The following is a 27350-nucleotide window of genomic DNA, read 5'->3' as shown; positions in this document are numbered from 1 at the left end:
GTTTAACTCTTTAAACAGTGGCAAATCCTTAAGTTGATTTTTAACAAAGAGTAAGGCATATAATATTGTCAAGACATATTTTTACATGTATTTTCACTGCAAGGAATATTCTATAAATCTTACACAAAAGGTAAACTAGAGAAGGGGATATGCTGGGGGGCATCTGGCAAATCATCTTCCATGATATCCAGATGTACAAAGTCATCTTGTACTTTCTTCTACTGATGGTGTGATTAATCCTCACCTTGAAGATAAAGTTCAATTTCTGAATGAATTATGCCCTGAGACATGAAGGGAAGCCATCTGAAGAAAAAGGGGGGGGGGGAGAGAAGAAAACAGAAAGTAAGTTTTATCTTGTTGATTTTTACAATAAGCTTGATTTTGCATTAATTGTTCACAGTGGAAGGTAGCTACAACAATAGCTTTTTTATCCAATGTTTTTACGTACTCATCATTGTGCCAAGAATGACATCATGAATGTGGCTTGAAGAATAAAATATAACCTGTCCAGGTTTACCATCCACAATCACCAGCATGTAAACCATTGGGGCTGCAGCAGAGCATGCAGAGGACCAAGTCAGTACAGGACCAGGATGGATTTAAGATCTTGAGCCTGGTCCCGGGGCCAGTCTAGAAAGTATGAACTGACCATTGACTTTGAGGGCAACTTGTCAGAGAAAAAATAAATTTCAACGTTTTAATCTTTCCTCTATGGAAGTCTTTATCTTGATTTCACATGACTTCCTCTAAAATTTCTTCCTCAGTGTCTGCAAAAATAATCATAATACCTTAAGACCTGGTGAAAATATCACCACCTCAGAAAATGTACTTAGGGTAATAGCTCATACTGGTAACTTCCACCTAAGTCAGCCAGACTTCTGTGTTAGAAGTGCCCTGTTGCAGAAATAGTCAAGATTGGACTCAGAAACCAGCTTTCTAATCTTTTCCTTGTTAATTTTTTTCCAGATGCTGGGAATTGAACCCAGCCAGGGTCTTGTGCATGGTAGGTAAGCACTCTACCACTGAGCTACATCCTCAATCCCTTTTACTTTTTAATTTTACTTTGAGGCAGGTTCTCCATAAATTTCTCAGGATGGCCTTGAAATTATAATCCTCTCACCTCAGCTCCCAAGTAGCTAGGATCACAGGCATGTGCCACTGTGCCCCTCTGTGATACTAACCTCCTAAAGCTTATTTTGGTTGACTAAATTACTTGTCTCGTAAAAATATAGTGAAGCATAAATTAAAAGTCATGCGCAAGTATTTTGCATGCTATTAAATAGTACATAAACAACATTATCATACCACAAAACCCTGCTATGCTATCCTATATTCAAACATACTTCCATTCTTTCCACCATTCATCTATCTGTCCATTTGATAAATTCCTAGAAAGTACCTTCTGTGTGCCAGACACTTTGCTATGTGCTGGCTACAAGAACAACAATAGAGGTAAGGAATCTGACCTGGGGGAGCTTCCAAGATCAAGGAAGGGAACTGACATGTAAAGATAAAAATGCAATGAACTGCAGTGAGTGTTGTTAGGGTTTGGATGTGAGATGATGGAGGAAGGTTCAGAGGAGAAATGATTCAGTGGTAAGAGTCTTAACCCAATCATGAATTCATCCCCTGATAGGGATTAACCGAACTGAAGTGGTAGGGTGTGGTTGGAGGAGCTGGTAATTGGGGTGTAGCTTTGTAGTAATTTGTATTTGACAAGTGGAGACTCTGACTCACTCTCTCTCTCTCTCTCTCTCTCTCTCTCTCTCTCTCTCTCTCTCTCTCTGCTTCCTGATCAAAACGTGAGCTGCTTCCCTCTGCCACACTCTTCCGCCATGATGTTCTGCCTTACCTGGAGCCCCAAGAAATGGAGTCGGCCTTCTAGGGACTAAGACCTCTGAAACTATGAGCCCTCAAATAAACGTTTTCTTCCTCTACAATTGTGCTGGTCAGGTCATTTAGTCACAGTGGTGAAAAGTCGGACTGAAACAGTGGTAGAAGAAATAACAGCAGAGCGGGGAGCACAAAGGAAGACTAGCCAGTTCTGAATGGCAGGAATGGGAAAGTTCAGAGGAATGAGGAACAAAAATAGTTCAACAAAGAGGTGGTACTTGAGCTGAAGGAGGCAGTCCAGAAAGAGCACAACCGAGAGAGAGCAGAGTTGGCAGAGGTACAGGGATAGCATGGGATCCCAAGCAGCTGACGCACAGGAAGCTACTGGACAAGATAGGCCATGGGGTGAGTGTGCAGAGGGGTAGGGTGGCAGTGTGCGGCTTACTTATGGGGAGATATCTGAGAATGTCAAGGAACTAAGAGGCAGAGCTGTGGAGGCCACTTTACTACACTGGCCTTGAAATCTCAGATGATGGTCAGATATGGGGTGAGAAGGTCCAGAGGGAGCTCATGCAGTCCCACCCAGTCATCAGGATCACTCAAGTCTGCAGTTTTCCAAGGCTACAAGAGATCTCATTTTCTTCTGACCCACCACAGATCATAATGTGCTTTCTCTTCCTTCTCTGGGATCTAATGACACACACAACTTATTTTATACATAGAGTTAGCCCTTAATTCTGCAATCTTGTTTACTAATTGGTTTTGATCAATGCATCCCATCTCTCCAGCTAAAATGTCTCTGAATGAATCAGAATAAAGGGAGTTGGCTTTATGCTTAAGAATGCAGGCTCTGGATTTAACATGAAGTCAAGACTACCTAACTTCAACACCTATTAGTTGTAAAGCCTTAACCCATGTTCTTGATCTCTCTAAGCCTCAGTTTCCTAATTTATAACTTATAGATAATAATACCTACACAATAGGAATACAGAACTACATATATATAAATTTATTATGGTTTCTGATATGTAATAAATGTTCAGTTACTACTATTTCCTCATTGCAAAACATAGTACTTGGACATAATTGGCATTATAGCAAATATATTTGAAGTAACTTTCAGTCAACCAACAATGATTCCTTCTTTTTCAGATGTGTCATAGACAACACAGGCCTTGGGTAGTAATGTTTGGCCTCTCCTCCTAGTTGGCTGGAATAGGAAGGGACACCTCACCCAGGCTTAGTCAATCAGATGTTCTCCCTTAATATTGTGAACTAAAAGGTAGAGAAACAACATGGAATCTCCACAGTGTTGTTGAGGAAAAGGGGCACTGTACAACCCAAAGTCAGTCACAGAGATATGGGTGAGAAGAACCTTCCAGAAAAAACTGTTCTACAGAAAGAAGGATGAAGATTTTTGATGAAGAGACATCTCGACAATCTAGAGGGAAAGTGATTCTTTGATGCCTTCCTGGTCTGTTATGTCCATTTTTATTTTTTTTTCCAGTTTTATTGCCTACTTCCATAAGAGTCACCTTTAAATTTCTCCTTCCTAAAATGGGCTGTAGTGAACTTGTCATCTTACAATCAAACCAGAGTTTATGGACTAATTGAAATTTTCCAAAAAAGAAAAAAAAAAATCATACAATCTTGACCTGTCTTGGATGTAGTTCCTTCCTGAAAAGTCTATTCTATAATTTTTCTTTTTTCAGAAGATACTAGACAAAGCACTGTTGTGACACTGAAATTCCTGGAGCTAGTAGAATACTGGGTGCCTATTAAAAATAATTCTCTCTAGATTACTCTAGCCTGATATTTCTTAAAATCTTAAAGTCATCAAACTATTTTTCTTAATTTCCTTTGATTTCTATTTAAAAGAAATAGTTTAATATTGCCATTATATCTTTACTACTGAACCATTTTATTTTTTTAATATTTTTTTTAGTTTTAGGTGGACACAATATCTTTATTTTACATGTATGTGATGCTGAGGATTGAACCCAGTACTTCGTGCATGCTGGGCAAGCACTCTACCACTGAGCCACATCCCCAGCCCACTGCTGATCCATTTTAAATGAAGAGAACAGAATGGGTTTTAGTTGCTCTAAGGAAGAGTATTCACAGCACATGCCTATGTTCTTCCATATACATATTTTCACATACCTGCCCAGGCATGTGTCCAAGCCCATCCTTTCAAAATTTAATTTCTACACCTAATGTCCTGAAAGAAACCAGAAAAAAAAAAAGCAATAGGAAACTAGCCAAGGTTAGCAGTTAAAGACTAAGGACTGTGTTTCTGCATTTGGAAAAGAATATTCCCCCAAGACCCCAGCAGATGGGAGCATTAGAGCAGTGTGGCTTGAGAGGAATAACAGTGATATGAAAAGAACAGGGAAAAAGCAAGAAGAAGCTAGCTTGTCCAAGAACAACATATATATTATGCAACCATCAGCAAAAGAACGCCTCAAATCCCCAGATCTCCAGGGGGTTCCCTTTCAATGTCCTACCCAGAAAGCACAAAAAAAACTTTCTAAGTCTTTTGAGATTCACAGTAGACAAGCCAAAGAATGTGTCTGAGTGGTTCCTGCCCTAACACATATGGGAAGGGGCTTGGAAAGGCAAAGGGCTGATACAGGTTAGACATCAGAATTGTCTGAGGTACATTCTAGATAGGGCAACCACTCACCCACATTGAAAATGGTGGAAGAAATTTTGCTTGAAAGTTCTACGTCTCCACCCCCATCCTGAAAAAAAACGAGCAAGACTCATCCCTGCGCCTCATTCTGTCAGTTTCCCACCATCACTACTTGTCATTTTCACACCAAGGAATGGCTCAAACTGACAAAGAAGAGCACAGAAATCTGCAGCAGCACAAATACATGCTCAGAATAGCAAGAAATGATTAATAGTGGCCTCTTTCAGGAAAAAAAAAATCAGTAAAGTTAAATGATTGCTCACTGTCTCATGATAATTTTTATTCTGTTCTCCCTAAAGAAATAGTATTTCAGATTTTCCTGTACTTGATTGAAATTTCTACATCCCCTTTTATCTGTATTATTCATCATTTCCCCCTATTTCCCAGAAAAGGAAAATGTAACCTTTTATACATAGGTTAATTATTTTTAATGAGGCATCTGAGGAGGTTTTAGAGGGAACTCATGTAAAGACTAGGTGACCACTAACTTTTTCTCCAACTTGACATTCCATTTTACTTATTCTTCTTTCCTTCCTTCCATCTTTCTTTTCTTCTATTCTTCTTTCCTTTTCCTTTCTTCCTTCCCTCGTTTTTCTGTAAATATTGGTCAGATCCTTCTTGGTACAAGAAACCATACTGGACAATTAAAAAGACAATGTATGAGACCCTACCCTTAAGAAGTACATAAGACAAACTTGTTTAAAACCACAATAGATGACATTATATGATAAATATTGCATAGGGAGATTTTGGGAGATTTTAAAGAGAATAAAGATGAACAGAAAAAAAGTTTCATAGAATGGATAAGAGGTTTGACTTGGGCCTTGAAGTCAAAAGAATAAAGAAGAATAAAGATTTCAATAAGCAGAGGAAAAAATAAAATGAGCTAAGTCACATGACCTAAGATAGGACCAATGTCCCGGGAGTAAGTAAGTAAAAGTCACTCTTAACTCGAGAGATTTGAAAAAGAAGACTGGAAAGCTCAATGGTCAAGGCGTGGCAGTATAATTCATTTTGAACTTGTCACTATAAACTAACACCTTCACGAGAACTGACTGAGGTGTAAAGTTCCCTTGCCCACTGAAGCAAAAGAAAGGGTGCTGTCCCTGATTGTATTTCTGTCTTTCTACACAAATAATATATTCAGTGCTAATCTGCATGGGACTTAGTTTATGAACTCATCAGTGATTCACTGATTTAACACATACTTTCTGAGCATTCACTCTGTTCTATGTTTGTCCTGTAGACAATGAAGGTCTTTGATTACAACCTCCTAAGCTCATGGGTCTCCATGTGTAATATCTTCGGAATAAACCCCAGAGTTGGCACAAGACAATTAAGCAAGAAAAGATGCTTCATGACTAACAACGGAGTAGTGGAGGGGCAAGACCAGCCTTGCAGAAGTTCAAGATTTCCTCCATCAAGATGTGGCCCCGACGGTACTTGAGGCTTTAGTAATAGAGCAGTAGAAAATGTGACATTCCCTGACTGACAGCTAGGGTAGGATGTCACTGTCATTTGCTTGAAAATCAACACCACTGGATTTTTTAAATGCCTGTGCAATTCAAAGAATAATTCTCTGGCTCTTTGTTAACATTAACATTTAAAATGGGAAGTAAATGATCATTTTGTTTATATGTGTCTTAGATTAAGACATATATAAGACCTTTTAGGTATCATGTCCTCATTCCACATACACCCTTTTCTGTGCTTTCTCTTAGGACTTTGACTGTCCTGGTTAGTACATGCCCCTTGGTTCAATTATTACACATGTAAGTTTAACCTATTTATTCCAAGATCGAAGGAATGGTTCTGTAGGGATCAAAAGTAAAAATATAACACACAGGCATGAGGAGAAGTCTACTGAAAGTTGGAGATGTAAGGTAGACAGAAAAACACACACACACATATAATTCAGTATAGCAAGCACTGAGTTATGGTCACATGCCTCGTGAAAGATGCACAAGGAAGCGACTTTTCCAACCTGAAGCTTCGGAATACACTTCTTGGCAGAAGTGATACAGCTCTTGTCAATTCACCAGGACCTACGGCACCAAGTGCCTACACAACTCCAGGAACCAGGAAGGTTAGGGTTAGGTAAGCTCAGGTAGGAGAGCACCAGCTGAGAACTTACTGAAGGCCAAGAACAGAGAAGAGCCCTGTCATACCATACCAGGCCCTGGTATGGCCAAGGTCCTGCTCTGTGGTCAAGGCTGGCTTCAGCAGTGATGGTTCCCAGAGAGAAGAGCCCTATGGGTACAAAGAAGGCCTCTTGGCCTCCCCTGCCCAAGGCCTATCTCATTTACCCACCAGGACCTAGTTATTTTAGTGAAACTGCAGATTCTTTCTCAATAATTAGTAAGTTGCCGAAGACTCTGTGGCCCTGAAGTTGGCCCATCACCTCCCATCAATCCAGGATTGACTGGTAGTTGGTTATATCCATAGTCAAAACCTCTTAAGTCTTTTTTTCTTCTACATCACTCTACCCAAGGGAAATGATCTCAACCTTTCTTTTTTTTTAAAAAAAAAAAAAAAAAGTACAGAATTCTGAATAAAAATGAGGCAAGAACATTTTAAAGGTGTTAGTTGAAATATCAACTCTAAGGAACACTGTGCAGCATCTTGTCCTCCTTCCTTAGGGGAACATGCCTCAGGTCACTTTACTTATCCTGCCATGATTTCCTTTTGAAAAGACATAGCTGGTCATGCTGTTCTGTCTGATGTCAGGGTAGCTTCTTTTTTTTTTTTTTTTAAACATCAGTTATTTGCATTAACTTTTCAATTCCTGCATCTATAAATTCTCCTTATATTTAGAATTGCCCCAGGGAGGGCCTTTACTTCAAATAACTTGTTCCTGTGAGCTCAGTCAATGCCATCTCCAATCAGGAGTAATGAAGGGTGACACTGACAGACTTAGGGCACTTCTTGTCTTCAGGCTAAAGAGCTTGGCTGTAACTGCCTAAGTGTCTAGTCCCTCCTAGGCTCCGTGGGCTAACAAATAAATATCATAAATCACATTTTTTCTGTGAAAAGATACTTATTTTTTAATAATTTGATCATTTAAGTCAAGGCTCACACATATACACGCAAAGACAAGACTAGAACAAGTTGGTAACACAGAAAACCTGACGATCCCTAATATAATGTTAAGAAACTTTGCAGTGCATGGTACATTATGAGAGCCACTCAAATAGCATAATGGATTAAACAGTGCCCTCCCAAATTCATGAACTTCAGAATGGGACCGCATTTGGAAGTAGAGTCTTTGCAGATGTAACATTAAGCTGAGGTCCCACTAGAGTAAAGTGGGCTTAGTTCAAAAACAAGCGTCCTTCTAAGAAGAGGAGACATCCAGACAAACCAAGGGAAGACAACTACAGAGAAGATACTTGAATGATACAGTCCCAAGCCACAGACAACCACCAGAGGTAGGGGAGGCACAGGGGGACTGTTTCCCAGAGCCTTCAGGGACAGCAGGGCTCTGCTGACACCTGGATTTCCAAACTACCCGTCTCAGGAACTGTGATAGAATAAATTTCTGTCATTTAAAAGCACTAAGTTGCAGGATACAGTGAGCATGCATCTGTAATCCCAATGGCTCAGGAGGCTGAGGCAGGAGAATTGCAAGTTCAAAGCCAGCCTCAGTAATTTAGTGAGAGCCTGAGTAACTTAGTGAGACCCTATCTCAAAATAAAATACAAAAAGCTTTGGGGATGTGACTCAGTGGTTAAGCATCCATGGGTTCAATTTCTGGTTCTGGGGGGGAAAAAAAAGAAAGCACCAAGTTTGTGGTAATTTGTTTTAGCATCCAAAAGGAATTAACTCAAATAATGAATAAGAATATTCGAATCAACTTATAAAGTCTCTCGAACGTTGACCTTATTTGAATACAAATTTTTCTTGCTCCAAACCTCAAATGGCCAAGGCTTCTGTTGCAGAAATTCACTGGTTAGACTCTGATCTATTTTAAAGGTACAAAAAGCAGAAAAATAGTATCTTTAGGTATAGAAGTAAAAATAAAATCGTATGGGTGTGGGTGTTCAGTGGAAGAGGGAAAAGATGATGTGAAGGCTAGTGAGAAGCACTCTCCTCACTGGTCAGTTCTGTATTTCACCTATGCATTTTTCCTCAATAGTTCATAAAACGAGCACAGGGTGGTCTTTCACCTTAATTCAGCTGTGCTATAAATTTTTTGCTCTTTGAGAAAGTTCTAAGGAGCACAACCAACATTTATTTTCTTTTCTTTTCTGTATTGTGTCAATTTCTGCCTCCTACACCCCAGAACAAAATTACTCACATGTGCCCATCCAAGCTCCCCTACCAGGACTGCCCAGTGCAGCTCCTGTATGCAGCCAAAAGTCTCTTCCAACTCCATCTGCCTTAGAGGACATTATATTTGACCTTTCACATGCAGGCTCCAAGAACTCAGAAACCACTGTAATTGGCCTCAGAGTATTTTTGTATCATAGAAAGGAAACTATTGTGCCCTGTTCAGCTCCTGGATCCATACTCTTGTGCCTCTTTAAAAGAATTATGGAATCAGGGTCTGCCCCATCTCTTTACAGCTACTGAATAAGAAATCGTGATTTTTAGCAACTATTATCTTAATCGGGGTATTGTATGAATGAGTATTGGCTACCACTTTTTTTTTTAGGACCTACTACGCATAGGGCCGCAAATAGCAGCATTTGATACATCAAGATGGTCCATAGCTATTATATTTTTGTTGTTAATTTCATATATTCTGTAAAGAAATTTTTTTCAGATACAATCCAATGGCCCTAATTAAGCTATCACTATGTCTTCTCCTTCTAAAGGAGGCCACGTTAGCATCACAAATTAGAAGTAAGGATGCATGAAGGGGTGGGTGGAGGCAGTGGAGTCGCAGTTGATAGGGCTATAGAGATGCATAGAATGCTCATGCATGCACGCATGGGGGTGTGAATACAGCTAAAAGATCCCCAGGAGATTTCATATTTAAAAGACATCATGACCAAGTATGTCAGAACATAAGGATAAAGCCCTTGGTGGAGCATTCTCTAGCTCTTTGATGTGGCAACTAAACCACATGTGCCACCTAGCCCAGGAGATACCCAAGCCCTGTAGGCGGCAACAGGCTAGGAAGAGATGCTAAGGATTCTCTTCAGTGCTGCATGTCCTTGTTAGATGGGGAGGCCTGGGCTATGCTAAGCTCTAAGTAACCTTTGGGAGATGAGAAAGAAACTTTCTGGTTATGCCTCTCATGCTAGAAGCCAAATATGAATGGAACCTTAAAGGACAGACTGGGTTCTGACAAGGATAGGAGTTTGAGGGGGGTGTTCCTGCGTAGAGAAGCAAAGTGGAACTGGCTTGTTCAGCTCCTGACAGGTGGTCTCATTTGCCTGAGATCTGGCAAGAGGACAGTTATAAAAATGAATCAGAAGGGAGAAAATGGAATCAGAGGATATAAAGCCTTCACTGAAAGATCATGATATTGGTTTGTTTTGCTTTGCTTTGTTTTTTTTTTTTTTTTTTTTTTTTTTTTTTTTTGGTAAGTACTAGAGATAGATGGCTGAAGACTTCCAAACAGAGGAGGGATGTAATTTCAGCTTTAAGGATGATATTTTCCACACATTTTCTTTTCTTGAAAAGTTTTAGGGTAAAACTATCCAAGCAGATCCAAAGCAAAGAAAATCAGGTAAAGTCAGAATGCATTGTGGTTTAATTAGCTCGGAAGTGCTAGGTAGGAAGGACTCAAGAGGCAGCAGATTACTGTGATAATCTAGCACTGACGAAATAAGGACACCAGTCAGGGTAGAAGCAATAAGAGAAAAGGGGTGAACTAACAGGCCCTCTGGAAAAGGAACTGATTGAACTTAATGACTACAGAGACAAAGAAGGAGGAAGGCCTACTGTGGGTCTCAGGGCTCCTGTTCTTCTAGTGTTATCCTCAATCACCTGGTGTCTGCAGTTTTGAGTGGCATGGCTTTGGAATTTTTAGTTGAATCATCTCACTTTTTTTTAATACTTTTTGCTTAGCACTTAAAGTACAATTGTCTTGGCATCTCCAGATCCATACCCTTGGATTTTCTAATTGCCTGGTTTACCTGTCTTTGTTTTCTTTTGTTTTGGGCCTTATTTCCCATTTATTATCTGTTTGGAAAAAAAAATGGGTGTAGGGCAGGGGCTGGGGTTATGGTTCAGTGGTAGAGTGCTCACCTACCACAGGCAAGGCCCTGGGTTCAATCCTCAGCACTACATAAAAATAAATTAATTAATTAAAGATATTGTATCCAACTACAACTAAAAAAAATATTTAAAAATGGGTGTAGCACAGCTCACAACACTGAATATTCAAAATTTCAAAGTGGATTCCCGTTTCTTACCCCCATGCCCACAACAGATTGCATTTTAGTGTAAAAAGCTGATCATGCTCAATCCCTTTCTTGAAACTGAGGTTGGCCCTATTCCCTGGTGACCAAGAGATCAAGCAAACATAAATGTCAAAGCTGGGAGTTTTCTTGGAATGGCAGGATTCAGCAGAGATCTGGAGGGCAAGGCTTCTCCTGAGAAAATAAAGGTCATTTCCTTAAGCAAGGAGATGTTGAATTTCTGATGAGCAGAAGGGGATCCATGGCTCAGGCTTAAAGGCAACAGGGCCAGGTCAGAAATGAAGGGAGTTGCTTGCATGACTTACCCTTATGGGGCCACAGGAAAGCACAACTTGCCTAGATCTGAATCCCTGTCTTCTACCTACTGTGTTCTGAAAGTTCTTCTGTCTAAAATGTTCCACCCTGTTACACTAAATTTTGGTAATGTAAAGAAACCAACGTTTAAACAGATATTCTCATTATTCATGCAATGATTTCCAATATTAAACTTTGGAAATTATGACATATAACATTCCGACACTAAGTAGTTACAAGATAAGACTTCCTCATAATGCTTTGCAAAAGACCATTTACTTAAGCAATCTGTGCTCTATAATGTGCAATACTAAGTAAAAGACAAAAATCCATGAAACCACAACCTCACACACACACATAAGCATGCACACACACACACACACACACACACCACACATACTCCTCTAAAGTGCCATAGGGCTAGACCCATATTACCTCTCACAGATGAAGATGGACTCGGATGCCGTACTGGGCTCTCTGATTATGACCTTGTCACAGTACCAGTACTGGGATTTGTCACTAGCCTCACAGTGCAACAGCACCTTCTGCAGCTTTCCGAGTGACACTGCTTCAACTTGAAATTTATCAATCTGGTGGAAGAGACAGAAAACCCCATGGAAATAACTAGAGTCCAGCAAATAACAAATACTGGCAATCACAATAGCCCAAGGCTGCCAGAAGCAGCTTTAAAAGAGATAATGTTACTACTGTTAGCATCAAAAAAGGGCAATAAAGGAAGAAAAATAAGCAAATTACTTTTTTTATCTATTAAAAATATTTTTTGGCTGTGTTTCTTTTCTCTCTTGCAGTTTTATTTTCTCCATTGTAGCATCGGCCAGTGTAAAAAAAAAAAAAAAAAAAAAAAACTAACACAAAAGCTTCCAGTCTATGGCTTTTTTCTCATTTCCACTCCTCCCCCTGAGAAGCGGTTCATTGGGTGGTCAGGCTGGCGACATGTGACCTAATGTGAACGTTTGCTTTCCAGAATGATGAGCTACTTTGAGGCATGTGGACAATTTTCTCTTTATTACTCTCTTTTCTTCCATTCTTTAATAAATCCCTCTCCTGTACCTTCCTCTATAAATAAAAATAGGGTTTGTTGTGAAAGAGAATTCTGTAATCTTCCTTCCTAAATAGAATTGGTGTGTCAATGTCAAAAATTCGCTGACATTTCCGGAGAAGTGCAGGACCTCAAGAAAATGCTTTGCTGATTGGAATAAAAAAAGAACTTCATACATAAATTTCTGCTATATTGTTATTGAGAATAACCGTCCTAAAATTATCTGAGGAAAGGTGGTGAATTTCATTAAATCTGTAGACTGTTAGCCACTGTTACCCTGTTTTGTGGTAAAAAAAAAAAAAAAATGCAAATCCAGTATTGTTTGTGTTGCCTACAGGAGAGGGGTTGCCCCAGCATTGTTACCAACTTAAATTTCACTTTGGTAATTTCAGATACGCTACCTGGGTCTCAAATTGTTGGTTGGTTATTATTGGTGGAAATCTGCCCTGGTTTGAACCAGACAAAATTCATTGCTTGTTCAATGGTGATGTTTCTGTAAACCAGCTGAGAATTTGGGGTACCTCTCCCTGGATGTGCCTTGATCTCCTAATTTTCACTATCCCTCATTCCTAGTATGCCTTCCCAAGGGGACGTTTTTTGACACACATCACCTGTTGTAGCAGAGGCAGGTGATGTCCCTTCCCACATCCTCTGGTATCATCCCTAGGTACGTCTGTTTGCTTTGGTAGTCAGTTTGGGATTACTGACCACTTAATCTCCTGAGTCTCCTGCTCATGTGTTTGAGGACTTCATATGGTGACCATTCTGAGGAATGTGCCTGGGGTTCCTCTGATGGTCCCAAGCATGAAGCCCCACGGTGGGCAGCTCACTGGTGTCTCTATGTTGACCTCTCTCCCTTTCCTCTCTCCCTTTCCTCTCTCACCATCAATGCTCCCTCACTTCCTACAGATTCAGAGGGATCATTTCCCAGATAAACTACCTGCACCCAAACCTGTCTCTCCTGGTTTGCTTTGGGGAAAACTCAAATACAATATATTTCTTGCATTTTAAACCAACCTCAGGTTGGAGGACAGGATTAAATAGGGACTGTGATGCATGTTGCTGCCGTTGTTTACATCACTGGACATCATGTAGAGAAAATGACAACAACCAGTCCAATCCGGGGCTTAGGATGTGAGTTGTGGCTGGGATGGCACAAATCTAATGATAAGACACCAAGATTGTTACCATGGTTTCTTGACTACAGTCCTCTTGAAACCATTTGGCAACGCCATTACATTCCATGAATTGAGGGAAAAAAAAAAAATTTAAATGTAAAATCAAAAATGAACCAGGGAAGAAAAAGCAGTTTTGTATTTCTGATTTCAAACTTCAAGATTGATAACATTAAACCCAGACTTTATGCCCTGATGGCCACTATACCCCCCTACCCATTTTAATTTCAGTCCATAATATACCCTACCAACTCTGTTAAATGCTATACACAATAATGCCCTGAAGATCAATCATGAAGATGACTTGCAACATCTTAGCAACTTCACATGATTAGGAGCTGCCACCAAGTACTACATGCTGCCAGCCAGCTAGCACCAGCCAGGAGTGGGAGCCAGCACAATTTATCACCAAGTGGGAGGGTAAGGAGTCTGGGGCTGACTGGGCAAAGCTTGCGGTGTCTTTCAGGGGATAATCTCACTAATCATCTAGAATAATATTAATAACATCACAGTATCTAGGATTTTGTTTCTGTTCTAAATTAATTCAGGTGTGATAAAAATTAGGTATAATTTTGTTTTTGTCTCATTCAAAGCAGAACTGGCTTTCCTATTCATTTGAGAGAAAGCTTTTATGTAATCTACTACAACAAATAAAAGGCAGAGGTGAGCTTGAAGATCTTTGATGTTTCACAATACTTCATAAACCACAACAAAAGTCTGAGAGACAGCAATCTTGAACTGGTGTAAGGAATCTTCCTTCTTAAAAATACATACAAACTGAACCTTTGGATAACTACTTGATTTCAGATCTCCAAGTACTATTCTCTTTCCATATGCAACAAGTAACATTAAAAATTAGGTTAATAGATTTCCCATTGTAATTTCTCAAATGTCTAATATTTAGAAGGAATTATGTTTGTATAAAAAGAACAAAAGAGAATAATGAGGAATTGAAGGCTTTTGAATGTCAATAAAATATAGTTGGCTCCATTCAAGATTTCTTAAAGAAAGTCTATAGTGTTACTATATGAAATATAAAATACATAAAATATCCTCTAATCGTCCTTCTATGGTCTGACCTTTTAGAATAATGCTTGGTAGCTCTCAGTCCTGAGAAAGCATGTTTCCTTGTTATCTTTTCAACTGGTTTTGTTCTTTTTCTTTCACTATCACTAACTTTTAATGTCTTTTTCTTTGTTCCATTATTTATTATAGCTTTAGAACATCCTGTTTTTCTTTCAAGAACAATTTATAAAACACAGCAACCTTAGGAAGACAGGTCAGGAAACTTGTGTTAAGATGTCTCCAAACTAAAACTTGAAAAGTGACCAACACCTTTTAGATTTTAAATCACTCGTGGCCAGCAACAGAAAGGATGCCAAGAACCTGGAGGAGCCCTTTACACAGACTTACCTGTCCTCTCTGGAATCTTACTGGCATGTTGGATTTGCGCAGCAGCCGAAGGCCAGAGTCTCCCCTCTCCCCATAGAGACAGAGGGAGACCTCAGATTCCGTTTTGTCTTGTTTCAACTGCCCAGTGTAGACATCAACATGGTATCTCACCACTGGCCAAGCAGTAAGGAAGAGAAAACAGGAGGAAATCTATTACCTCAGAATTCATACGAACTGGACCCAGACTCATGTGTTCTCAGGATATTTGTTAAAAAACATAAAAAATAAAAAACTATATGATAAACCTCCTAATTTGGACATTTTGTATTTATCAAGAGACTTTGCCCTTAGATTTTTCTCCTCCGCAATTTTTTTATTGTTGCATTATGGTTGTATGTAATAGGGGAATTTGTGGTTACATCTTAGTATATGCAACAATATAACAATATAATTTGATCAACATCCCTCTTCTCCTTCCACCCCTGGTTTATTTCCTCTCTTCTACTGATCTCCCTTTGCTTTTCATGAAATCACCCCCCCATACACACACACACTTAATTTTCCTTTTCCTGTTCTGGCTTTCACATCTGACAGAAATATATGACCTTGACTTTCTGAGTTTGGCTTATTTCACTTAACATAATATTCTCAAGTTCCATCCATTTTTCCTGCAAATGACAATTTCATTTTTCTTTATGGCTCAATAAAACTCTATTGTGCATATATACCACATTTCCTTTATCTATTCATCTATTGGTAGATACCTAGGCGGGTTGTAAAGTTTGGTTATTATAAATTGTGCTCCTATGAACATGGGTTATGCAGGTATCACTATAGTATGAGGAATTTAATTCTCTAAGATAAATGTCCAGGATTGGTATAGATGGGCCATATGGTGGTTCCATGTCTAGACTTTTGAGAAACCTCCATATTGATTTGCATAGTGGTTGTACTAATTTACAATCTCACCAACAGTGTGAAAGTGTTCCTTTTTCTCTACATCCTCCCCAGCATTTAGTATTGCTTGTATTTCTCATGACTGTCATTCTGACTGGTGTGAGATGAAATCTCAGTTTAGTTTTGATTTGCATTTCCCCAATTGCTGAGAATCCTGGGCTTTTTTTTTTTCATATATTGGTTGGCCATTTGTATTTCTCCTTTTGAGAAGTGTCTGTTTAATTCATTTCCTCATTTATTAATTATTGACCCTTGAATTCTATCTTTAGCTTCAAATGGGTATTCTCACATCGTGAACAAATAAGTGAGTGCTCAGAGTGTTTACAGGTTTTTCAAAAGCAAAAATAAAATATTATTTAAAAGCCTCCTCTTTGGGCTGGGATGTGGCTCAAATGGTAACACGCTCGCCTGGCATGCGCGGGGCGCTGGGTTCGATCCTCAGCATCACATAAATATAAAATAAAGATGTTGTATCCACTGAAAACTAAAAAATAAATATTAAAAAATTTTCTCTCTCTCTCTTTTTTTAAAAAAAAAGCCTCTTCTTCCATGTATGACATAGGAGGACATTTTATGTTTAGTATTTTAGAATTGAAGCTGAAGATGTTATTGTGTATGATGCGTAAAGTTTAAAATGATGTAAGATTTGATGTGGAAATAAACAAAAGTCAGGTGATGGCAGGAGGTGACCAGCTGGTCCCAGGCAAAGCCATGACATTTCTTATCTTTCATCTGTGACTGTGGATGGACCATAAGAACCATTTTGAGATGTGCTTAATTCCAGATCCACCACTGACTTATGCTGAAACACTGAAAAAGTCACTTCTCAGTGGGTAAAACAACTCTTTAAGAAGTAGGAAAAATATTCTGCAAATAAATCAGTCAGAAGTAAATTCAAGAAGCTATAAAGAAATTTAAATATATAATACATGCTACTGAAGATTATGAACACACATGGAAAAATGGGTTGTCCATCTCTGATTACGGGAAGCTCACAGACAGTGTCCCCATCCACTTGGATCCCAGAGAGCAACACGTTGGCTACAAAATCTAGCATCTTCTTGCTCCTCATGTGCTTCATGGTTACCTGAGATTAGAAGAAACAATGATCAAATTGCAAGTCTTCCAACCTCTCGTAGAACTCAGAATTCAAAATGCACTCCAAGGATTGCACGATTAGACTGTGCAATCTGGTGGTAGTAGTGGTGGTTGCTAGTGGTTGTGGGTTACTAGGTCAATATTATTTCCCAAGGATTATGCCATGTAATTTTTTAAAATCATATTTAAACTAATACCAAATAGACTGGCACAATTCTTTAAGTTTATAGATAAGAAAATGAAGGCTTGGAAATATGGAATGGACTGTGTCTTATTTGAAGGTGTCAATTTTGCCTGTGGCAGTGACCAAACAAGTAATCTACAGGAGGAATTCCAGAGGAGGTTTCTGATACCTGGTAAGCATACTTATACATCTGTAGACTGGGGGGTGAGCCCTCAGCTACTGCAGTCACAGGGCTTGCACTTCTCCCCAGTGCTCACTGGGTGCCTCCTTAGGGCTTGCTCCCTTGGGGGCTATTTTATACAAGTTCCTTCTCTCCTTGTCTTCTCCTCCCCATCTCAGCACGTCAGCAGAGGATTTGCTTGCCTTTTCTCCTATCACAGTGGATGACATGTTCTCCTTTTAAGATATTTGTTAATACTCTAAATAGCCATGGGTCCCTCCTCAATTTCCTCTGCGTTCCTTGCACCTGGTAGTGCAGATGCCACCATTTCTCAGGTGCTTATTCTTAGATTCCACTCCCATCTTGCCCTGCCGGCCACTCTCACTCTTTTCCAACCTGGACTTTAGGCTCTTTCAAGAGAGCGTATTCGAAATTAAAAACCGGATCAGTTTGCACATTGCTCATAGCTTTTTCAATAGTTGTATGTATAATATAAAATTCAAAATCCTAATACAGTGAGCAGCTTACAACTGGGTTCTAACCTTCCTAGGATTTCTCTTATCCTCTACTCTGGTCCTAGTGAACTGTTCCTGGTTCTGTAACCTGGATGCATATCTTCTCATCAGGGTTTCATACATACTGGTTTCTTTACTCAGAACAGCATTCTTCTGACTCTACCTGCAAGAGTCGGCCCATCCTTCGTTACATAGCTTAGATGTGTCCTTTTCTGAGAAGTCTTCTATGATCCCTAGTCTGGCCAGACAACCCTCCTTTTGGATCCCTGGCAGCCTATCCATTCATGACTTCCCACTGTTTTTGGACATGAGGGAAAGGACCGTGTCCTTCTTATGTTGGTCATTCCTCAAGCTCTCACAAGTCAGTCCTTGGTTATTTTTGTTGAATGAAGATTGAGTAGTTAAATGAAATGGGTATTTATCAATACAAGTGATAAGACTGATTCATGCAAACCATTATTAATGCCTGCTTGCATCTTTACTTACTCCAGGGAAGAGATCCTGAAAAGAACACTTTTCCAACATATAATAACCATCTCACAAAGTTGTAGAGAATAGATGATATTATATGTAAGAAGTGTGAAAAAGTTTATATAAACTGTATAAATTCTTCATATTAACATTAGCCAGATTTATGTGTTTTTACATGTATAAATATAAAAGAGGTTAATATAATACATTCTACCGAACATGCAAATGTCCGCTGGGTTGTATCACACTTTAAGAAAATTAGATGGAAAAATTCAAGACACCAGAAGAAAGCGAGCAGTCATAAGGATTCATATGCTTTTGGGTCCCAATCAGATACAATGCTCCAATTCCATTATTTTTAGCCTTCAGTCTAATCATAATAAACTTCTGTTGTTCCAATAGTCCTAAGACACAGAGCCTGGGTCATTGACCTTGAAACTAGAGAGATGGTGGTGGTGAGTGAATGAAAGAAGAGTGTCCCCATCCTATATTTTTGAAGTTCTGTCTTTAGTCACCTTGTTGCTAAGGTTTTAGCAATCAGAGAGAGTGTCTAATCCAATTTATTTCCCTTCCTTGAGTCAATGAGTTTATTACCTTGCTCTATTTAGAGTAAAAAGAGATGTTCTTCCCTAAAGCTATATAGATGAACCTAGCTCTGAGGAGCCAGAAAACGGAATTCCTAAACAAAAAGAACTAACCAAAGATGCAGGGCGGTACCTCATGTGTGTGTGGAAGATGTGTGTGTGGCAGATGACTATGTGTGTGTGGCAGATGACTCTGAGAGGGGAACACAAGACCCTCAGCCTCATCACACCGACATTTCTTATGCAGATACACAGAGCACGGCACAGGTATAGTCGGAAGTTTAAGAGAAATGCTCTCTACCATTAGGGGGATTTTATAGATTGTCTGTGAGGTATAAATTCAAAATATTTAAAATATAATGTGAAAATTACATTAAAGAAGTATATTAATTAAGTCACACTAAGTTGTGGATAGATTCTAAATAATGTAGCAATCAGGATAGAAGAATTTCAGACAGATCACACTGTTTCATCATGATGATAAACATGGGTCATACACAGATGAATGAGAGTCTTTTAGATTCTGTTCTTGAAGCCTTCTCCATGACATATAAGGCTTTTACAAGTTTACTTTTCCTAAAACCCCATTATGTTCTTCCTCCACATTAAACCCTCCATGGAAACTTGCAGGAAGCCCCTGGTTTCTGAGTCCTACTGTGATTTCCACCTCAGAGGTACTCATTGGTGACAGTTCTACTGATTTTATGTAAGCTCAGTCCCACTGTCACCACTAGAAACCCTCTGGGGTGGGGATTCCAGATGAGCTCCATTTACCCTCAAATTCATAATGCCTCAAAAGAGAAAAACAAAGAATCTAAGTTTGTTCATTCTTTACAAAGCTATAAAAGGATATAGCAATGGTTCTCAACGGGGTGAGATTTTTTTTCCCCCTGGGGGCATGTGGCAGTAAGTTCAAACATTTTTGGTTGTTACAACTCGTTTATGGAGGTTGCTTCTGGCACTAAGTAGACGGCGGACAGGGATAATGCTCAACATTCTACCGTGCACAGCACAGCCCCCAATAATAAAGAATTATCCAGCTCCAAATGCCAATAGTGTCAAGGTTCAAAAATCCTGGGATATCAAAATAAACCATTGCCTAATAAATAATTCCATAATTAAACAGAGTGATACAAGTAAATACAGGACAGGTAGACAGAAAGACATAGATCTTATATTCAGTTGTATTTATTTTCATATGCAAAATTTCTTTTAATTGTTAAAGTTATAAAGGAGGACTGAATTCTTAGAAGAATACAGTGTATAAGCCCCGTCATGTGGTAGTTCATAGCAGGAATCAGAAAAAGAATGCAGCAAGTAGAACAGAAGTGGGATTGGGCTCAAAAGACCTTGCTTTCTATCCTCACTGCTACCTACCAGGTGGATAGCCTTGCTGAGTAGAAGTTGGACAGATGACTCGAGATCCTTAAGTCCTTGTTTAGAAAACTGATGTCATAACCTGTCTCACTAGATTGAAGAGTGTTTCATGTACAAAAATGAGATGAAAACACCTTATAGAAACAGTTTGCAAACTACCAGTGATTAGACACAGCAATTTCTCTCTCAAAGAAAAGCCTTCCAAAGAGTGGGCCTTGAAACCCAGGTGTCTCCTAAGGGAGTGTCCTTTCAGAACAGCTGGATTTCCAGGCTGGCAAAAGAAGAGGGTGGTAAAGGTGGCCAGCAGTCAGACCACTGCTTCCTAAATCCACATACTAGCTCTGTGACAAGGAGAGTGACTTGTCTTCTCAAAGTCTCATTTTTTTTCAACTGGATGAATCATAGTATCTACTTTGTGGTGGTATAAGCATTAAATGTGGTAATGTGAATCCTGAGTACTTAATATATGTTTATTGTTCCTAGTAGGAGCATTAAAATTAATCATAGAGATGAGACATCTGTCTCCCAGGTCCCCCGCTGTAGAATCCTTGCATGGCTTCCCTAAGATAGCTCCCAGTCTGATCCTCTTACCTCAGCCACAGGTGCTAGCACCATTTCAGCTCCCCTCCATGGTTAACCTCTCTTGAAAATGTCCTTATCCTTTCCCTAACTGTCCTCTCTGCCTATCTTTAATGTTAACAAGATAACCAGTGCAATAAGGATAGGATTGGGTAGGAAGAAGGGGTGCTATTCCTGTGCAGAACACTCAGAGTCATGCAGGTAGTGAATCAGCTACCCTAATGTGGCTCCACATCTCTCCTGACTATTAGCATTGAGACTAAATGCAATAGCCAACAATAATCATTACAATCTATATCGTACTTTGCTTATAAAACACCCTTCATGTGTTTATTTAACCCAAAATTCATCTCATTTTTTTCTTTAAGTTTAGAGAAGAAATGATAAGATATCAAAGTTTAAACATACACACACACAAACACACACAAAACTTTCTGAGAGCTACACATGTGGCCAGTGGTCTGACTCTAGATGTACAATCAAGAAAGAGAAAAGTTGAGAAAACTGCTTTTAGGAATTCTGTTCTGAAGTGTTATAAACCTTTGTTCCATAAATCAAAAATATGTGTAATACTTCTCCTCCAAAAAAAAATATTCACCAAGACATGCATTAGACAATTAAATGTACTTTTCAATATCTGGTTTTGGGGAGGGCAGAGTGAGTTCCAAGGTCGGTCATTAATATTTTCTTTCTGGAGTCAGAAACACAAAAATATAATAAAGTTTCCATGTGTTTTCAGAGAACACTTTAAGTATCCCTTCCAATCAGATACAGAGTCAATACTGGACACTAAATCTCTTCATCTTCCCTCCTGTGCCTTGGACAAACACCGTATTTGTTACAACACCCGGACACGGAGGATCAGAGATGGTTTTTACAATTGACAGAGGGACTATCAAGTACATGAATTTATCCTTGGTTCAAATAAGCTGGCACAACTTTGAGGATGTTTCTCTAAACTGCTGGAGTCTTTTGAGATTAAGCATTTGACTGGAGATTTTGTGAGAAGAAACTGATACTTCCTGTTGCTCACTGAAGTAGAAAATCCTCAAAAACGAACTATTTTTCTCACTGTATTTCAGAACTTTTTCTTTCCCTTCAATGGTACTTTCTGGGAACCCTGAAATGAAAAAGTAACTAAAAATGAAAAGGAACTAGAAATATTTATGAGATGCCTTAAAACTTCAAAATAAAAATTAATAAATAAATAAAGCCATTTCCTTCCTAGGTAATCTTAAGACTGCCTGGAGCTTATATGGAGCATGTTAGGTTAATAATACTAGAAAATCCACCAAAACCTATGACCCTATTTAATTCAAAGTATCAGAGGAATCAGAGGTTTCAAGAGAGCTCTTTTTTGTGTTTGAATCAATTTATCCAAGTCACATGTAGCATGTGCAGAACCAGCTGACAGGTGGACTGAGCCAATGCCCCAGCACTGGCCTCCTCTCAATGCCCTAGTGTGAATGGGCCAGATCTCTGACTCTCCAGGCTGTGTCTTCATTTGCCCTTTCCACACACCAAGGCTCAGCCACGCAAGACTGTCCCCCATTCCCTAAAAACCAAGCACAACTGTCTGATTCCCCTTCAATTAATACTAGCATGACAGATTAATCCCCATATATCATAAGCATTTACTAAGTGAACAAAACGTATTCTATGAAGCTATTCATTCCACAAATACTTATTCAACATCTACTACCTAATAGGCACTGTTCTAGGACTTGGCTATGACCAAAAAAAAAAAAAAAAAAAAAAACCTTCTAGTGTTACTCACTTTTTAGTAGAGGTCAGACAATAAACAAATTTTAAAATATCAGATGAGTGACATGTTATAAAGCAAATAAACAAGGCTGATGTGATCAAGAGCCACTGGGTGCTCCCTTTGGGTGATGAGGCAAAGACCACTCTGAAGCAGACCAGGGTGGCTTCAGCATCATGGACAAGGCAGAGAGGTGTGAATACAATTCAGAGAAGTAGACAGGGGACAGATTAGACAGGGGAAATGCTGATGAGATGAATGCCAAGGAAAGATCCCTCTGCCTGTCTTTGAAGCCTGGACACAGCAGGTAAACCAAAGAAGCTGGACAGCTATGATGGGAGACTTGAAGCAGAAGGAAGGAAAATAAGGCAACTTGGGCCAAGATGGAGAAAATAGATAAAATCAAGATAAGCTTTAGTAATAGTCCACAGTTTCCTTAGGGATTTGGATTTTGGAGGCAAGAGAATGAATCAATCTACAAAAATCTGCAGGGTTCTGGCTTGGATAACTAAGGGTACAGTGAGAGAGGGAAAAGTAGGCTGAGTTGGGGAATAAAGAATTCTGCTTGAGCTTCACCTAATTTTTTCACCTGATATGCACAACTTGTGAGACAGAGCAAGCATAATTGAGCTTTATTTTGCAACAGGGAAAACTTAGAGAAAATGATGACCTTTGAGAAACTAAACATCTTTCAAGTCTTTTGACTTCAACTCTAAAATTTATTACCCTAATTTAAAATAATCACAGCCAATGGCAGGGAGGAAAAAAAAAACAGAAAACGTAAAATTCAAAAACAAGTATTAGTTTTATCTGACAGCATTTGTTAAAATGCATTTCTATTTTTTTCTAATATTCAGAGGTAATTATTCTCTTACTATGTTCCATTATAGCCATTTTATATGGGCTCAAATGATCCAAAATTTGAATTGGAATGAATTTAATAACTTAGATTAATATTTTATTATAGTATTTTGGGACACTAGATAACATAGTTGATTAATGTGTATTAATATGTGTAGGATAACAAGTCATACCTCTAAGAAGACCTCTAACCATACAATCATGGAAAAAGAAAAGTCTGAAACTCAGTATGATAGCACAGATATGCCACTAAGACCAAGAGCCTCACATTGCCAGAGCGTGAGGAAATGGGGTAGCTGGACCCGCTCAAAATCTAAATATAATGCAAAAAAGTAGGTTTTCACCCATTTTAACTTAGGATACAGGAAATAATTTCAACAAACACTTCTTGGAAGCACTGGATTTCCCCTAATAATAATTTCCCCAAAAATATCTTACCGGTAATTACAAGAAGCTATTGGCTATAAATAGTTCATCATAACAAGTGGGGATAAACCCTCATGGTACATGTCTTCATAATGGTGGAGGTTCTGATATTCTCAACTTATAAGAGACAAGCCTTTGATCATTACAGAATCAACCATTTATTTCTAAAAAATGGTATTTCCGACTGACTTTCAGATTAAGGCATCATCTCAAATTATTCAGTCTATATTAAAAAAACCCAAAGCCATGACTTTTGCTTTAGCTTTGATACAGAACTACCAATACCAAACTTTAAGTAGTAAAAAAGGTCAATATGACAGAAAATAAAAAAAGTCTACTGATACCAAGCTTCAAAGCCAAACTTAAGGTTGGTTGAAATAAATGAAAGAAAGACAAAGGGTGAATTTCCAAAAATATTTTCCTTTTTAAAAAATGAATTAAGAAGGAAACATAGAATCTTTATCACATAAAATATTCAGCATTTGCTTTAATTGCCTAAATGAAAAGAAACAACCTTAAAAATGGCCTCAATAGAAACTAGAGTTCATTTGCTGATCTTCCCCTGCTGATTTACAACAGCAAATATTAGTTGTTTCACAAGAGAACAGTACCATTAAAACACTCACAAATGGTTTCTTAGAAACTTAAAATTCCTGGATTACTTTAAGAAATTCCAGCCAACTAGTTAAATACAAGTACTAAAAATAGCTGACTGGAACAGACATATGGTGATACTTACAATGTCTGAATTAACATACTAAAATTCAACACTGAGGTTATAACACCTCTCAGGTTACCCAACCTTTCTGCTCAGAACCTGAGAGAAAGGGAGAAATCAATTTAGTTCCTTCCATAAATCTTTCAGAAGACAGATGCAGAATGAGAGATAAAGAGGTAATTTCACTGGTTTAAGAGAATTAAAATTACTACTCTAAAGGAAAACCGAAACAGAATATGGCTTATAATCAGGTTAATGGTGGAATGAACTCTTTGAAGACAAGAACTGTATCTCAGTCGTGTGGGTATGTTCAAACATCTAGCAGAACCCTTCTGCATAGTGGGTGCGTTCGCTTCATTTGATGAAATTTCTGAATATGAGTACATTTATATACACTTTTATGCATCTGTGCTATTGTTTATTTTAGCATCAAAGCCCAAGGAAAGAATTATTCCTCTCTTCCTTACACCCTGACACACTGAAACATAAACAAAAATCGTCTTGGTTCTGACTTGTCCTAAAACATAAAGTTAATTTGACTAGCATGGCCCATGCAATATAATAAGAGGAAAATATTGATTAAGAAGGCTATGTAGAAGACACAAAAAATTACCAAATTGTGCCACAGAGCAAATGAATACAGATGAATAAAACCTCACATTGCATAGTAATAAATTTCCAGTGCAATTATGAAATACTGAGAAAAGAAATAATGACTGGAGCTTGTGATACAGAAGATGGTAGTGATCAACACAGAATTCTTCCTACGCACCTGAGAAGGAATGAGAGAAATGGTGATGAAAAAAAGTCTATTATAAATTGCATCTACCTAAACAAGGTCAAGCAACTCGTGTCTGATAAATTCCAGTCTATTTAAAGACCAAACTCAAGGAAACTTTTCCAGCTTTGTAAATATGCATTTTCCTTCTCATTGGACAAAAAAAAAAAAAATTTACCTATGTAGCAATACAATATTTCTTGGCCATCCCCATGCACCACTGATAAATGAAACAGGTACCATGCATTTCACATTCCACTCGCCATTCCCAGCTTTGCCCTGACTCACACTTCTCTGTTCTCTGAGGCGCCCTCTGTCCACAAAGGTTTCCCAGTTCCTCTAGGGAACACATTCATCTTTCTCATTGGAAACCCACTACTACTAAGGCTTGAACATGTAGTTGGGCTTTTAGCTGCTCTCTAATTTGTTTGCTTCTCAATCTTGTTCTCCACCCAGATTGGAAGAGACCAATGTTCATTCCAATTTTGCATAATTGCCGGATCTATATTGAATCAATCCCTTTCACTCAGATGTACCATCATAACCCAATCATTCACCCACCTAGCCGTTTCTAGGTTAAAAGTGGTTCCTTGGGATCTAGTGTTGATCACCTCTTATGGATCTCTCCACTGGCCTAGACAGCTCAAAAGAACAGGTTAGCATATTAGTTGGTCATTTTCTAAGTCATGTAAATTATAAACCCTTCTATATTGTTAGCTATGATTGGATTCATACAAACATAAAAGTGTTTTTCCTAGAGTATAATTGTTATTTATATAAATGAGCCAAAGATGGCTTGTGTGTATTGGCCCATGAGGACAAAAGTTCATGAACACCAAACTCAAATTTTTACATATCTGATAACTTTTTTAAATATCCCAGATTTTTGTTATAATAAAATAAATATCTCCAAAGTAAATCTTTAGCTACTTAGAGGCTGCCTGCTCTGCATGTCCCACAAAACCTCACCCTGATGCTACTCAATTTGTAAGATATGACTACTGTTATGAGGCCCAAACTATCACCACAGCCCTAGGGAACTCCCAGACACACACACTCCCTGCTGAGACTCCACCCAGACTCTTGGGAGATTTGTTGCCTCCTTTCCTCACAAGGCAGGGAAGCCTCTGGAAGGACGCCTCTGGAAGGACCCCGCTGGGAAGAACTTCCCCCACACCAAACTTTTCAAAGCATTACCCAATTAAATTTGTGTGTGCTACTGTCTCTGCCCTATGGTCATATCTTTCCCCTAGATCAGCTCCCAAACACCTCAAGCCTCTACAATAATACACAATATATATTTCATAGGATGTTAATAGATTTTACCTGAAAAAAAAAATATGGTCCCATGGTGAATTTAGTTTTGGAAATGCTGTTAAACAGATTTCTTTACCAGAGGGCATCTCAGAGCCTTTACTATATTTATAATGCACTCTGACTCTCCGAGAAAAGAATGAAAAGCTCAGTGTTTCACATACTCATTTCACCATGGAAACATTTAGTGGAGAGAATCTTGGGAAGGTAGATGCACAGCCAGGTTATCACATCAGAGGAAGTGGCCCCTGGGCATAGGTGGGTGGGCATTAGAGGGAAAAATAATAAATTCTCCCTGTATGTCTCGCATAAATATTGGTTTATAAATACCATTCTGTGCTATAAGAAACTAGGGCTTCTGGAAAAAATAGTTGATTCCAGAGCTGGGGAAAGAAATAACTAGATGAGCCTAAAATGTCTTTTTATGTGAAAAAGTAAAGAAGCCTTCATAGAATGGATAGTGAGAGGTCAAAATGATATGGGAGCTTAAAGTGCCAAATTAAGGAAGATTTCAACATCAAAAGATGATGATAAAAATAGATGAAACCTATAAAATAAAATAAAAATCTATAAGTAGATGCTGGTAGAATCATCCCTTGGTACACAGGGGATTGATTGCATCCATGAACGTTCAAGTCCCTTATATAAAAGGGCATAGTATTTTGCATATAACCTATTGACATTCTCCCATACAGCTTTAACTATCTCTAGCTTACTTATAATAACTACTACAATTTAAATGCTAC

The 27350-nt window shown here is 38.6% G+C and overlaps 1 protein-coding gene across 1 annotated transcript in view; it reads right to left on the bottom strand.

The window, feature by feature from the left end:
- Positions 1–233: 233 nt before the first annotated feature.
- Positions 234–27350, bottom strand: part of Rp1 (RP1 axonemal microtubule associated) — a 148565-nt gene continuing 121448 nt past the window's right edge. The window contains exons 19-22 of the mRNA XM_076836283.1: positions 16732–16864; positions 14842–14993; positions 11629–11783; positions 234–303 (exon numbers count right to left, since the gene is read on the bottom strand). Of these exons, the coding sequence (XP_076692398.1) occupies positions 234–303; positions 11629–11783; positions 14842–14993; positions 16732–16864 (510 nt within the window). The remainder of the gene's footprint in view (positions 304–11628; positions 11784–14841; positions 14994–16731; positions 16865–27350) is intronic.

This window comes from Callospermophilus lateralis, chromosome 16 (assembly GCF_048772815.1).
Source record: "Callospermophilus lateralis isolate mCalLat2 chromosome 16, mCalLat2.hap1, whole genome shotgun sequence".
NCBI lineage: Eukaryota > Metazoa > Chordata > Mammalia > Rodentia > Sciuridae > Callospermophilus > Callospermophilus lateralis.
The sequence above is the reverse complement of the archived record's forward strand: the minus strand, read 5'-3'. Positions and strand labels throughout refer to the sequence as shown.